Consider the following 13,853-nt stretch of genomic DNA (forward strand, 5'->3'; position numbering starts at 1 on the left):
TCTCTAACTCATAAACCACTATTAATAATGATCCCTTCTTTCATGGTGGCAATGAATGTGCTAGTCAGATTGCAAGATTCATTTGCACATTTTCAAATATGCTCATCCCCTAGAACTCTGACTATATTCAAAAACCAAATATTAATAAGAAAAAACTCTAACCACATTTTCTCTTCCTGAAAGAAGATTCTAGCAGGCATTCAAAAGGACCCAACTTCAGAAGTCCTTTCTTAATTACTAGTCAGTTTCCCTCCCATCTTATTTACTTTTCTTTTTAAAAGGCAAACATCACTGTGAAGAAACTGCACTATATACACCGTGGGAAGGCATAGGTGAACTTGAAAGATACTCCGGCAAGGCAGGCAACAGAGTTTTATGCAGAGGAGATGAATTCCCTGACTTTTACTGGTGTTTCTTCCTGAGGAAAGGCCAGAGAGAATGGTAGCATGCACATATGTCTATCATTCTCTCTGTGTTCTTTGTCTAACACCAATGAAAGTACACGCAGTGCATGGAAACAGCAGTTGAAGGCAAAGGGCTTGGTTATGCAGAATTGAGATGACATCTAAGTTCCAGCCCCAAGACTTGGTGAATTTATTATGAGGGTTTTGGCCTTAGCAGTTGAGTGTGAAGGAGTAAAAAGATCATCTTTGCAGTAGCTGTCATTGATGTAAGTAGGGACACTGAGTACACAGTTAAGAAATGTCATTAGAAGTAGAGAACCTAGAAACACAAATTTGTTATTGAGATAGAGCAGAGATGAAAAGGAGAAACTAGGACAACACAAGAGGACAGAATCAAAGAGGGCATTTCAGAAACGATGCAAATAATTGTTTTAGTTTGGTTCCTCTTGCTGTTATAAAAAGCATGGCCAACAAAGAAAAAAAAACAATTTGGGAAAGAAAGGGTTATTTTGGCCTACATATCCCCTTCATCATAACCTATCATTGAGTGAACCTAAGTCAGCAACTCAAGCAGGGAAAGAACCTGGAGGCAGAAACTGAAGCAGAGGCCATGAAAGAACACATCTCACTGGCTTATCCTCCATGCCTTGCTCAGCCTGCTTGCAAGCTCCCATGGCTTGACCCTTCCACACCAGTCATTAATGAAGAAAATAGCCATGCCTATGGGCTCATCTGATAAAGTCATTTTCTCAGTTGAAGTTCCCTCTCCCCAGATACCCTGACTTACGTCGAGTTGACCGAAATTATCCAACACAGTAACCAAGTGCTGAAAAGACACTGAAAACCTGATAATGCTTGAGAGGGTTTAATTTTTTCTAAAAACATGGAATAACAGAGATGAAAGAGTCCATTGAGCAACAGAGATGGATGCTTGTTGACACGAGCTAATGAGAAAAATACAAGGTGAGAAAGAGAGAAAAACTATTTTAGCTAACATTTTAGTTTTTTTGCTATGAAAATTCTAGAGATATGAGCTCACTTGAGAGTGACTTTAGGTTAGGAAATGTTGGTAATGGTAATTTCAAAGAAATAATGATGATTCAGACAAAAAGGGGATTATTATGAAAGCCAGCCTCTTGATTGATATCCCTTAAGAGATAATAACCCCCAAACACGGGGGGAAGAAATGACTCTGAAGCTATAGGACCAACTTCCTTGTTCCAATAGGGGTTGATATTTTCTCTTGTAATTCTATGGCAGATTTGGGGAAATTTGTTAGCTTGCAAAGTAGTTTGCATCAAGTTTTTGATGCTATAAAAGTCAAGATAGAAAAAAAAAGTAGGAAGAGGTGATAAATAAATTTGTAAGAGAAAGTTAACCATACTGATATTTGGTAAAGCATCATGGAGGAAGATGTGGGGAGGATCAAGATACTGGTGGGTTGGAATGAGTCAACTCTGAGCTTAGGGAAGTAGACAGTGTGTTTGCAGGTTTTGGGGTTGAATAGGAATGCATCTACCATATCAGCTGCAACAGATAACTCTGTAGCCTAGTATTTTAAACACATCTCTAACAATGGACACATTAAGCCATGCAACTGAGCTGAGACAGTTCAGCTGGGAGACATGACTTGGCAAGGAAATGCTTGGCAAGGAAAGTAAGAGGAATGAGTTCAATCGTGAGCATGTGAAATAGGAGGAACCGTTTGAAGATGTGTGATGAATGTCAAAGACAAAAGAAGCTAGTACTGAAGACACACATTGGAGCATCTGATGTGTTGGAAATGCAATTATAGCCTACAGCTGTTCTTTCCTCTCAAGTTTTCTTCACCCACACGGGCTTCTCTTCTTTGGGCATTACAGCAGAATCTTAAGCGTTTAGCAGGGGTGATACAAGAAGCAGAAGTTCACAAAGTACCTGGGCCATGAAACCAAGAGTTTCAAATCAAAAGACCTGAGATTTAATCCTCATTGAATGTCCTGTGAAGCATTACACAAACTCTTTATTTGTCAGTTTCCTCAACAATAGAGCGAAGCGGGTTACACTTCTCTGTCCCCATCCTCATTCTGTCCCACCGGGCCACACTCTCAGAAACTTCTGCTTAGCCAAGATTCTTAGTGTTATTCCACTTATTGGTCTTGCACAATACCTGTGGAAACATCACTGACTTCCAAGATTACCATGGGTGCTACTTACTGTAACAATGCTTTCTGTTAGCTCCTGGCTCAAAGCCAGCGTGGCAGGTACAGGTAAAGGACCCCTTTGAGTTGACACAGCGATGAGCACAGGGAGCAGGCTCTGCGGCACACTCATCTACGTCTGCAAGGAGAGACACACACCAGCTGTCTTAGCATCCGCAATTCTATTTGTAAGATATAAGAATGGATAAACTGTTACCCCCTACTTAACCTTCAATTTTCAATATAATACTAAATATCGCAGACTCCGTACTCTTCATGAGGAGGCGGGATTTGCGAGTGGACCAGCTGCTATGACTATTTATCTTGTGTTGGTCTGATGCCCACTAGTATTACTTCATATATATTGGAACCAACTGTTATGAATTGAAAACAAGATTGACTGCAACCATAAGTAGGAGTTCTAATCTATTTATTCCTCACAGTACAAATAGAAGGTATTGTAGTTTGATGATATGAATATTTCATATTACTGAACAGAGATCTCAACTCTCTGGTATTTTTGTTTGCTTCTGAGATTATTTGTTACTTACAACATTTTTCTCCCCTCCTTTCCCCTCAAAGCCTCTCATATACCCCTCCTCCCTCTTCTTCAAATTCATGGCCTTTCTTTATCAATTGTAATTGCATGCATATATGTATTAGCATATACATATATATTCCCAAATATAACCTGTTGCAACTCCTTGTTTTAAAGGAGAAGATGGAGCAAGTCAGATATGGGGCCTTTCAAGCAATGCACGCTTCTTCCGTATACATCTTTATCTGTTACAACTGTTACAAGACCTTCCCTATGATGCTTGTGTTCTTTCTCCCTTCTGAAAGTAACAGCCACTTTAATTCAATGTGACTTCAGTTTTGTGTCTAGGCAAACTCTTCTTCCTTTTAGCAGAAGGGTCCTGTCTCCTCTGCTCTGACTAAGTACATGTTTGAACACACCTGCATGCCATCCCCATTTGCATGTATTAGTATAGCCCTCATATATGCAGTGGTGTTTGGGAGAGATTTCTGGGATGTATATGGGTGTTAAAATAGGAGTCTGAAAAAAGATGAAAGTTACATAGTTTCTATGAATCTTGTTTGTCAGTTCTTTCTTCTTTCCCTCTTTGGTTTTTCAAGACGGGGTTTCTCTGTGTAGCCTTGGCTGTCCTGTACTTGTTTTGTAGGCCAGGCTGGCTTCAACCTCCTAGAGATCCTCCTGCCTCTGCCTCCCCGAGTGCTGGGATTACAGGTGTGCATGTTTGTCAATTCTTAAGAGTTAGACCTTAAGATCCTCTGCTGTCCCGTCTGCCACTTGCTGAGAGTGGTGTGTGCTACACTCTATCTTGTTATGCCATGTTCAGTTGGTGTTACCTGAAGGCCTGCTCTTTTTTGAAGGGAAACTGAGAGTGGATCTAGGAGAGAGGGAGGTGGGGTGGGAGAAGTGTTAACACTTCTCTGGGAGAAGTGGAGGGAGAGGGATATATTGAAGACAAACAAACACATAAACAAACAAACAGAAAAGAAATCCAAACCAGGGACTGGGGAGATGGCTCAGCAATTGAGAGCACTATTGGTGTTTCTGGAGGACCCAGGTTCAATTCCCAGTACCCATATGGCAGCTTACATCCACTGTCATTGCAGTTCCGGGGGATATGATGCCCTTTTCAGGCCTCTTTGGGTACTGCATGTACATGGTACACAAACATACATGTAGGCAAAATACCCGTAGATATATATAAAATAATAAAACAATAATCAAATAAAGAAATAAAATCAAAGTATCTTTGCCAAAATAATATGTTTAAACTCCATAAATGCTTTTTATTTCAACCTATTTATTTTGTGTGAGTGTGTGTGTGTGTGTATGTGTGTGTGTGTGTGTATGTGTGCACAGGGTAATGAGGTATACAAGTGTAGGTCAGAGGACAGAAAGTAGCATTTGGTTCTCTTCTTCTGTCATACAGATTTGGGGGCTTTGAACTCGGGTTTTGAGGCTTGGCTTTAAGTGCTTGTACCAGTCGAGCCAATTCACCAGCCCCTGTTTGTTTTTTTGTTTTTTTTTTCCCAAAATTTCACAGTGATTTTTGTGTCTAGTTGTTTTTTTTTTTTCAATTTCTCAAAATGTTTATCAGTCCTATAAGTCAAGGAACTTTTTGTTGTTTTCATAATTAACCCAAATAAACTGTTTCTCATTTTCTGAAAATGTTATTACAAAAAGGAAGGTTTCTGTGGTTTCTCAGAAGTTATTAAAACAAAGACTGTCCCACAGGAATTCCTTCATCCTCCATTGGTGCCAGTCATGAAATAATTTAGCCCTTTCATCTTTGAACTGAAGTGTGTCTGCTTTGCTATTTCTGGAAACAGAAATGTGTAACCTTGTGTTTACAGGGTTTTTTTTTTCTCTTCTCATTTTAATTATTCCTAAGTTCTGAGAGCCTAATTTGCACATGCTTGCTTTTCAAAGGTTACCCCACCTCTGTAGTCTATAATCAAAAACTCCCTATGTGGTTATGGAGAGATTTTAAATATTAATTCTAGATTTCATTTTTTAAAAAAAGAAAACAAAAAGCATGACTTCTGAAAGCACAGTAGGCCATTTTTTACAATACATAAGAATTTCACCGAGATTTTTCGTAGCATTATAAAATAATTTTCATAGTGATCAAGTCAAGAATTAAAGCGTTTCTTTTTAGCATAAATAAAAATACCTTTTCTCCTACCTGCTCCAACTGTTCAATCTGACTACGATAGAATTTCAAACAATTACCCAATTAAGACATCAGCTTCAGCTTCCTACCTTCGCAGGTCTTTTTGTCTTCAGACAGCTGATACCCAGCGTGGCAGGCACACCTGGCCATGCCATTCTCACTCTGACATAGGTGCTCACATCCATTCCCACCGGCACAGGGGTCTGTCTCTGAAAGCAATGAAGCGGTGATAGTTTGCAATTCATTCAGTTTAGAAAGATGCGCAGAGTGGAAGGCTGGACAAAGAAAAGTCTAGTAAGAGATTAGAGTCTCCATTTCCCACTTAAAGATGGTCAAGGATTCCAGAATAGTCTTTCCCACTTTCCCGTGGAAAATATTTAACCAATGCATTTCTGCTTTGTGATCTGAACCCCAACTCTGAACAAAACAACTATAGAGAACAAGGTCACAAAGGACTTAGCTTAATATCTGTTTCCAAGGTCATATCCCCTCCAATATACAGGGGAACCAACAAATTTTCTTTTGGATGACTCTGTTCTGTATCTATTTCTCTACCCACTGTTCTATGCCTTTAAATGCTAAGACCATTGTTAGATCAACTCTTTCTTTCTTTAGATTCCCTCTGACATCTGGTCATGACCCATTGTGTCAGAAAAAGGCAAATGGAAAGACAGGGAGGATCCCAACTCCAGCTGGTGGGGATGAGGATTTCTTCTTTTCTTCCTTTAAGAAACAGTCCCTTTGTATGCAACCCAGGCTGGCCCTGAACCCAACTTGACCCCCCAAATCTCACTTCAGAATGCCAGGGTTACAGCCATGTACCACAACACTTTCTACTAATTGACTTTCAAATGTTTTAACATCCTTGGTTGTTTAAGAACAATTACTGGTCCCAGACTATTATTTTTAGAAACTGTCCAGTGACATTTACTTATATTTCTTAAGGACTTTTGAATTTGAGGAATGTTCATTTATTCTGTAGTTTTCATGTCTAGTAATTTCTTTTCTTGGCTTTAGAAGGGAATAATGCCAACTTCACACGTTCAAGGGTACTGTGTATGCTTATACTATCTGAAAAACACAAGAACTTGTTCTAAGTTCTTTAAGTATTTAGTTGAATTTGCCTTGGGGAGTTATGTTTTGAAAAACAATGAATATTGATACAGTTCCTTCATTAGACACAGGGCTGTTCAGACTACATGTTTCTACTATGGGACTGCCAAGTTGGCTTTTTAAAGAATGTATCCATTTTTTAAATATATATATATGTGTGTGTGTGTGTGTGTGTGTGTGTGTGTGTAGGTGAAGCAAAGAAATTCATAGGAATAGTTGGAGACTTGGATATTCCTATGACTGCAATTTATAAGACAAAGTCACAGAGTTGAGCTTGGGGTGCCATTCAGTGACAGATGGCCTCCACAGCATACATCTAGAGTTTCATAAGTATTCACAGTTTGTCCTCAGCACCCAAAATAATAAAGTAAATTGAGACATGGTGATAAGATACTAAGAATTATGGAGGCAAAACTTAATTATGATGTTGCACCAACTGACTAACGTTTGTCACTTCTTCGGTAGCACTCACACTTCGCAGTGCACACAGGACACTGAAAATGACAGACGATGACCTGAGTTAAAATAGAACAGCCATGGATATGAAATCACTACCATGGAGTTTTTTCTACTAGTCTGTTCCACTTCTAGCATGGTTCCATGGGTTTTAGGCATCCAAACTCAGGCCGTCATGTTTAATCAGGAAGCACTTCCCCACTGTGCCATTCCCAGCCCAAGACAAATATTTTTAAATAATTCAAAATATCATTGAAATGAACAGGAGAAAACTGAGGCAGTGTATCGAGAATCTGGGAGCTTTAAGTATTTATATCAAAGTCAACACTAAAATTTAGAAATTTCAAAAACTAAAGAAGGTCGACCCAAAATACGTAGAAAAATAGCGCTGATAATGAAATTTTTAAAAAACACACATAACAAACAATGAAGTATCTTTTTCAAAAGATGAGTAACTTCTTAGCACTCTAATTAAGCTGGTTGAAGTTAAAGCACGATCAAAAAAAAATAGAAAATGACAAACAATTTATACACACATGCCTGACAAGTTTATACGAAACAAGCAAAAACCTCCCAACAAACAATCAAATAAAATGTACCGAAACTGATTTAAGAAGCCATGGGAAATTTTCAAACTCCATTTCAGCTTCCAAAGTTGTTACCAAATTCAATTTTTTTTCCTCAATAAATTGTTAGAATATAATGTCTTTGTTGGTAAATCATATCAACCCCCCCAAAAAATCCCAATGTTAAAAAAATGTTGAAGTGTGGTGCCTCTCAACTCCTTCAGGATCCAGAAGTTACCCAGATAATACTATAAATATACTGTCACAGAATATTAGTTCAAGTTAGCAAAGACAAAGAAAATCCATATCACATCTTTACTGACATATTTTCAAGGCTTAGCAAGATGACAATATACCTATAATCCTCATACACTAAATGGAAACAAAAATGGTTCGCTTCTATATGCTGCAGAGATGGCTCAAAGAGTCAAAGCACTTGCTGCCAAGCATGATTCCCCAACTTCCATCCCTGAGCCCCATGTGCTGGAGTGAGAGAACCGGCTCCTATAGGCAATTCCCTGACCTCCACACATATGCAGTAGCTTGTACACGCAAAACACGATGTTTGCACCCACATCCACACAACAAATAAACACCTGCAATACAATTTTTATGGGCAGTTCGAGGCGACACCTAGAACTGTGTTTTTATAAGGTTAAATGTGAAGGTGGACTGTGATCCAAGCATACTGCTCTAGGCTAGTTAGGACTTAATAAATACCCCTTCATGAAAACACGGAATGAAATAGTGATAAGTGCAAAAATAGATGAATCAACAAAACATTATGTTGAGCAAAAGAGGCCAAACATATAATGACACACAGACTAATTTACATGACCTCTGCAAAGCTCAGGTCTAATCCCCAGTGTCAAAAGGTGGACATAATTTGCTTAGATTGCATGATGGCTATTCTTGGTTACCAGCTTGACTATACCTGGAATTAACAAAACACCCAAGCAGTTGGGCACACCTTTGAGGGACTTTTATATAATTAAATCACTTGAGGAAGGAAGACCCACTTAATTGTCAATCATCTTATGTGGGAAGACCCGCCCTAATCTGAGCCACTCGTTTTTTGTGGCGGCCTATATAAAGGCCACTGAATGATGAAGCATTTGGTTTTAGCCTGCTTGTCTTCTTTCTCACTGGCAATTTCATCCATCCTGTAGCTAAGGCATAACTTCACTGGCATTAAAGCTGACTTCTTCAGAATTTCAGTGTAAGCTGAAGACCAGCTGAGGTGTACAGCGGGGTGGACTGAACACCTGGATTCTTAGACTTTCAGCTGGGAGACAATCATTGTTGGGCTATCTGGGTCACAGCCTGAAACCTATTCTAATAAATCCCATATATATAAATATATATATATATATATTCCATATATAATTACCAATATTAAATGCATATATGTACATATGCATATCTATATATGTATACACATATATTTCTAATACTGGAAACACTGAAAATTAAGTATTAGGGCAAAAGAAAAATAAGCAATTAAATCTGACAAAATTTATCTGACAAAATTGTACCACTACGAAGTCGAATTTTTAAAAATACAGTAAGAAAAATAAGAACTATTTTTGTGCAACTGTATGGTTCATGTTCAAGACATTCTTCATGATCTAGTGAGTACCTGGGCTCTCTTAATGTATTATTGATTCTTTTATTCAAATGTATTTGCTTAACAAATTAACAAATGTGAATGTTTTAAAGGACAGTGCAACTGACCCTCTCTCTTTTCTCTTGAAGAGAAAGCAATGTCTGAACTAGCCTGACTCATTTTCTGTTCTTCTTGCCTGGATACTCATTGTCCTGGCAACGAGATTAATATGCATCCTTTCCTTCTAGACTAAATCCTAGCTTCTGTCTCCTTCATGGAACCTTTTGCCTTGTTCTTAGTGGCCACTTTCATTCTTGAGAGGATCTGCTTTTCTCAAATTAGATCCTTTACAATAGCAATGAGGGATATTTGTAAATATTACATGATAAAAGCTTCCAACATTAAATAAGCTTATGATTAAAGAAAAATATTGTTCTATTGAATATCTCAGAGCTCTTCAGTGTGAAATGCATTTTGGTCTTCCCAGAATGGTAGGGTATTTGAGATCCCCATGCTTATTTGATCTTGGCATATTTATTGAAAATATATTCAATAAATGAATCTTTTAAATTTTATTAATTTACTATGCATATATTAGTCCATTTTGTTTTGAATGAGAATGGCCCGCATAAATTCATATGTCTGAATTATTGGTCCACACTTGAGGGAAAATTTCCAGAAGGATGAGGTTGGAGGATGTTTATCATTTGCAAAACAAAGGCATGGGCTTTGGGTTTCAAAAGATAGCTAGCATTTCCAGTGAGTGTCCTCTCTCTCTCTTTGCTCTTTTACCTAGAGATCAATATGGAAACTCTTACTTGCTCTTGCTGCCTTTGTTCCATCATCATAGACTCTAATGCTTTGAAACTGTCAGCCCAATTAAACACTTTCTAAGTTGCTTTATTCACACAGTGTTTGGTCGCAGTGAATGAAAACTAAGACAGAGGTTCCTACCAGGTAGTGGGACATTGCTGTGACATATCTGGCAATGCTGTTTTTTTTGGAGAAATGGGGAAAAATTTAGGAATTAAGACTAGGAAGTGGTTGAATGATGAAGCAGGGCTTCCATTTTCTTTTCTCCTAGCCTGGATAGCCATTGTCTCATCAGTGTGGCTAAGAGCTAAGATGCATTCTTTTTATTCTTTTATGGAACATTTCCCATTGTTCTCAGTGGCTATCCTACTAGGAGCTTGGAGGTACAGTAATGTTGAAAATTATATGGACTATGGAGATGTGTCTCAGAGAGTTCAGAGGAAAAAAATATTAACAAGTGGTCTAAAGATCATTCTTGTGATATTTTGGCAAAAAAAAACCAACCAACCAACCAACCAACCAACCAACCAACCAACCAACCAACCAAACAAACAAACAAAAAAAACTGTGGCTGCTTTCTACCTTTATCCTAAGAATTTACCTGAGGCTAAATTGAAAAGTAATGAACAATATTAGGCTTCTGTATTACCTCTCAAATGCCCCTTAATTTTAGCTGTTTCTTTTTATATTCCCTCCTACAACCCATTTCCTCTCCCCACTTGATCTTATTACAGCCCCACACCCCAACCATAATTATCTAGTTTATTTCACTTTCCTAATGAAATCTATCTGTTCCCTCTAGACCCTTAAATTATACCTACCATCTGTAGTTCTATGGATTGTAATTTGGTTATCATTGTCTTCACAGCTAGTAGTCATATATAAATGAATAAATATAACATTTGTCTTTTTGTGTCTGGGATACCCCTTCACTTAGAATGATTTTTTTTCTAGTTTTATACATTTACTTGTGAATTCTACACTGTCTTTTTTTCCAGCTGAGTAATACTCTACTGCATAAATATACCTCATTTTTAATGCATTTTTATGTTGGGAGGTATCTAGGTTGTCGGTTGTCTACAGTTTCTGACTACTATTAACAGAGTAGCAAAGAACATGGTTGAGCAAGTGTTAGGTTGAAGCCTCCTTTGGGTATATGAGCAAGAGTGGTATCAATGGATCTTGAGATAGATCGAGTCCCATTTTTCTGAGAAAACTGCCACACTGATTTCTATAGTGGCTTTATGAATCTGAACTCCCACCAGCAATGGATGAGTGTTCCCTTTATTTCTCATCCTCACCAGCATGAGATATTATTTATTTTCATGATCTTAGGCCATTCTGACAGGTGCAAGATGAAATCTCAAAATAGTTTTGATTTGCCTTTCCTAATGGCTAAGGATGTTGAACATTTCTATTTTTTGGCCATTTTCATTTCCTCTATCAAGAATTTTGTGTTTATAGCTGTCCCACATTTTAAAATTGAGTTATTTGAAACTTCCTAAAATATACATATACGAAGGTGAGCTAAATCAAATTGTCAAATAATGGGGGAGACAGAGTCCCAACTGGCTATCTCTTGTCAACAAAGTTTTCCTTACTAAGATTGGATTATATCTAATTGAGTTGTTGGCCAAATGAGTCCTATAGGAAATCCCAAATAATGTAGGCTGTTGCTAAGAAAATAGGTTGCTCTCAATTAACTGAGAGTAAGTTTCCATTGCTGAAGACAATAACTACACAACTCATTGAACTTTGAGATGACAATCTGGTTCCTACACAGAGGCTTCACTCCTGCTTTCTAGCATCTTCGGTACAGGAGGGTACTCTGCGTGTTACAAAAAGAGAAACATGACCACCAAATTAGCCACAAACCATTTGACCTACAATCGTGTTCTACCTGCAAGATCTGCTAGGGCAATGTTGGCAACCACATCTGACAGTCCTTGGGTAACCAAGAGCAATGAAATAAATAGGGCAAAAGAAATACAAAATGTAGAGTTGAAGAACAAAAGAGCATCAGGAAATATAAATGTTGAAGCCAAGGCTTGAGCCAAAAGAGACAAGGAGATTAAGGAGAGGCCTGATAGAGATGGAGAGATACCCACAGAGCAAGACCCCACTCAGCTCAGATTCCAAGCTGTAAAAGGAAAAGACTTAAATTTTCTGTTTCTAGCAACAACAAGAAATGAAAGCTATTGAAAGTATGACACTGGAAGGTCAAGGTTTAACCCAAACAAGTGGTCAAACTTGTCAGTGTCATCCACATGGTTCTGGCTTTAGAGCCATGCAGAATATGTGAGTAAAGGGGTTGTAGAATCTTACTCCGTATTTAAGGAGGGACCCTGAGTCCTGACAATGTATGGCAGGGTACCTGCATGAAGATGTGAGTGGTTAAGAGGCAACTGTGTGAGGTGGAGAATTGTGTTGGGAACCCCAAGATGTTGAAAATGCCAGAGCCACAGGATGTGTGCCAGGGAGAGCAGCACATAGAAAGTAGAACCTTCCAAAGAGAGGAGTGTGCTTCAGTCAGCAAAGCTGGCAGGGGGAAGCAATCTAAGCCCTTTGACATCATATAAGGAGTTACAGGATATGAAGTTTGCTCTGCTAGGTTTGGGCTTTACTTTTGCACAGTTATTTCCTCATTATGCTACACTAACTCCTGTTTGGAATGATGATGTATACCCTGTGTTGTTGCATGTTAGAAGTATGTAATTTGCATGTGATTTTTGATAAGATTTATAGTTAAGAGCTTACACCTCAAGGTTCTTGTGGTGGTGGCACATGCCTTTCACACCACTACTTGGGAGGCAGAGTATCTCTGTGAATTTGAGGCCAGCCTGGTCAACAGAGTAAGTTCTAGGACAGCCAGGGCTACACAGAGAAACCCTGTCTCTAAAAACCAGAGAGAGAGAGAGAGAGAGAGAGAGAGACAGAGACAGAGACAGAGACAGAGAGAGACACACAGAGAGATTACTTTGAATCTTAGAAAAGACTTTGTACTTTAAAATTGTTCAGACTCTAAAATGACTTTTGAGGTTGGACTAAATGTATTTTGCATAATGATATGACCACAGTACTATGGGGGTCAGGGAGTGGATTGTGGTGACTTGAATAAGACTGGGCCTCATAGGCTCATGTGCTTGAATGGTCCCAGTTGGTGAAACTTTTTGGAAAGGATTATTTGAGGAAGTGTTTCACTGGGGTAGGCTTTGAGGTTTCAAAAGACTGGCACCATTCCCAGTGTTTCTCTCTCTCTCTCTCTCTCTCTCTCTCTCTCTCTCTCTCTCTCTTTCTTTCTCTCTCTCTAAGATGTGAGCTCTCAGTCTTTCTTGCTGCTATGTCTTTGCTCTGGTACCATGGACTGTAACACACAGGAAACCATAAGCCCAATTTCTAACTTTCCTTGGCCATTTTCTCACAGCAATAGGAAAGAGCTAAGACAGAATAAATGTGTTTTTATATGAGTATGCACATGTGCATACTGTGCCCATGGAGTCCAGAAGAAGGAACTGGAACTTCTGGAATTTGAGTTACATGTATGTCACCATTTGGGTGATGGGAACCGAACCCTTAATCTCTCAGCCATTTCTAGTCTTGGCATCTGAATTTTTCATGGAGTAAATATGGGCAATGATGCTTGACATCACAATTTGCTTCTTATCCTATTCTATCTGTGTTATCTGTGTAATTTTATGGAATCAATAGCAGTACACATTCTATCACTTTAAATAGAGTAAAATTAGTTAATGGCAAGGATTTGGCTTACAACACATAATATAGTCATCTATCTAAGATCTGTACAGAAGCTATAACAAACAAGTTTTTGTAAACAAGAATGATGTACTAGAATATTTGGCTGCAGGTACTAGTTCATCTCTTGGTAGAAAAATGTGGAATATTGCCTTGGCTTCTGCTCAGTAGATGCAATGTAGCTGGCTTCAGATACACAGCAATGAATGGAACCCTCTTCCCATCTTTATGCAATCTATATTCTAGTAAAAATG

General features: G+C 38.5%; 1 protein-coding gene across 1 annotated transcript in view; it reads right to left on the minus strand.

Moving 5' to 3' along the window:
- The window catches only part of LOC129690514 (EGF-like and EMI domain-containing protein 1), a 589,445-nt gene that overhangs the window by 42,370 nt on the left and 533,222 nt on the right, over positions 1-13,853 (minus strand). The window contains exons 7-8 of the mRNA XM_055626215.1: positions 5,382-5,501; positions 2,601-2,723 (exon numbers count right to left, since the gene is read on the minus strand). Of these exons, the coding sequence (XP_055482190.1) occupies positions 2,601-2,723; positions 5,382-5,501 (243 nt within the window). The remainder of the gene's footprint in view (positions 1-2,600; positions 2,724-5,381; positions 5,502-13,853) is intronic.

This window comes from Psammomys obesus, unplaced genomic scaffold (assembly GCF_907164565.1).
Source record: "Psammomys obesus unplaced genomic scaffold, mPsaObe1.curated_primary_1811, whole genome shotgun sequence".
In the NCBI taxonomy this organism is placed as follows: Eukaryota; Metazoa; Chordata; class Mammalia; order Rodentia; family Muridae; genus Psammomys; species Psammomys obesus.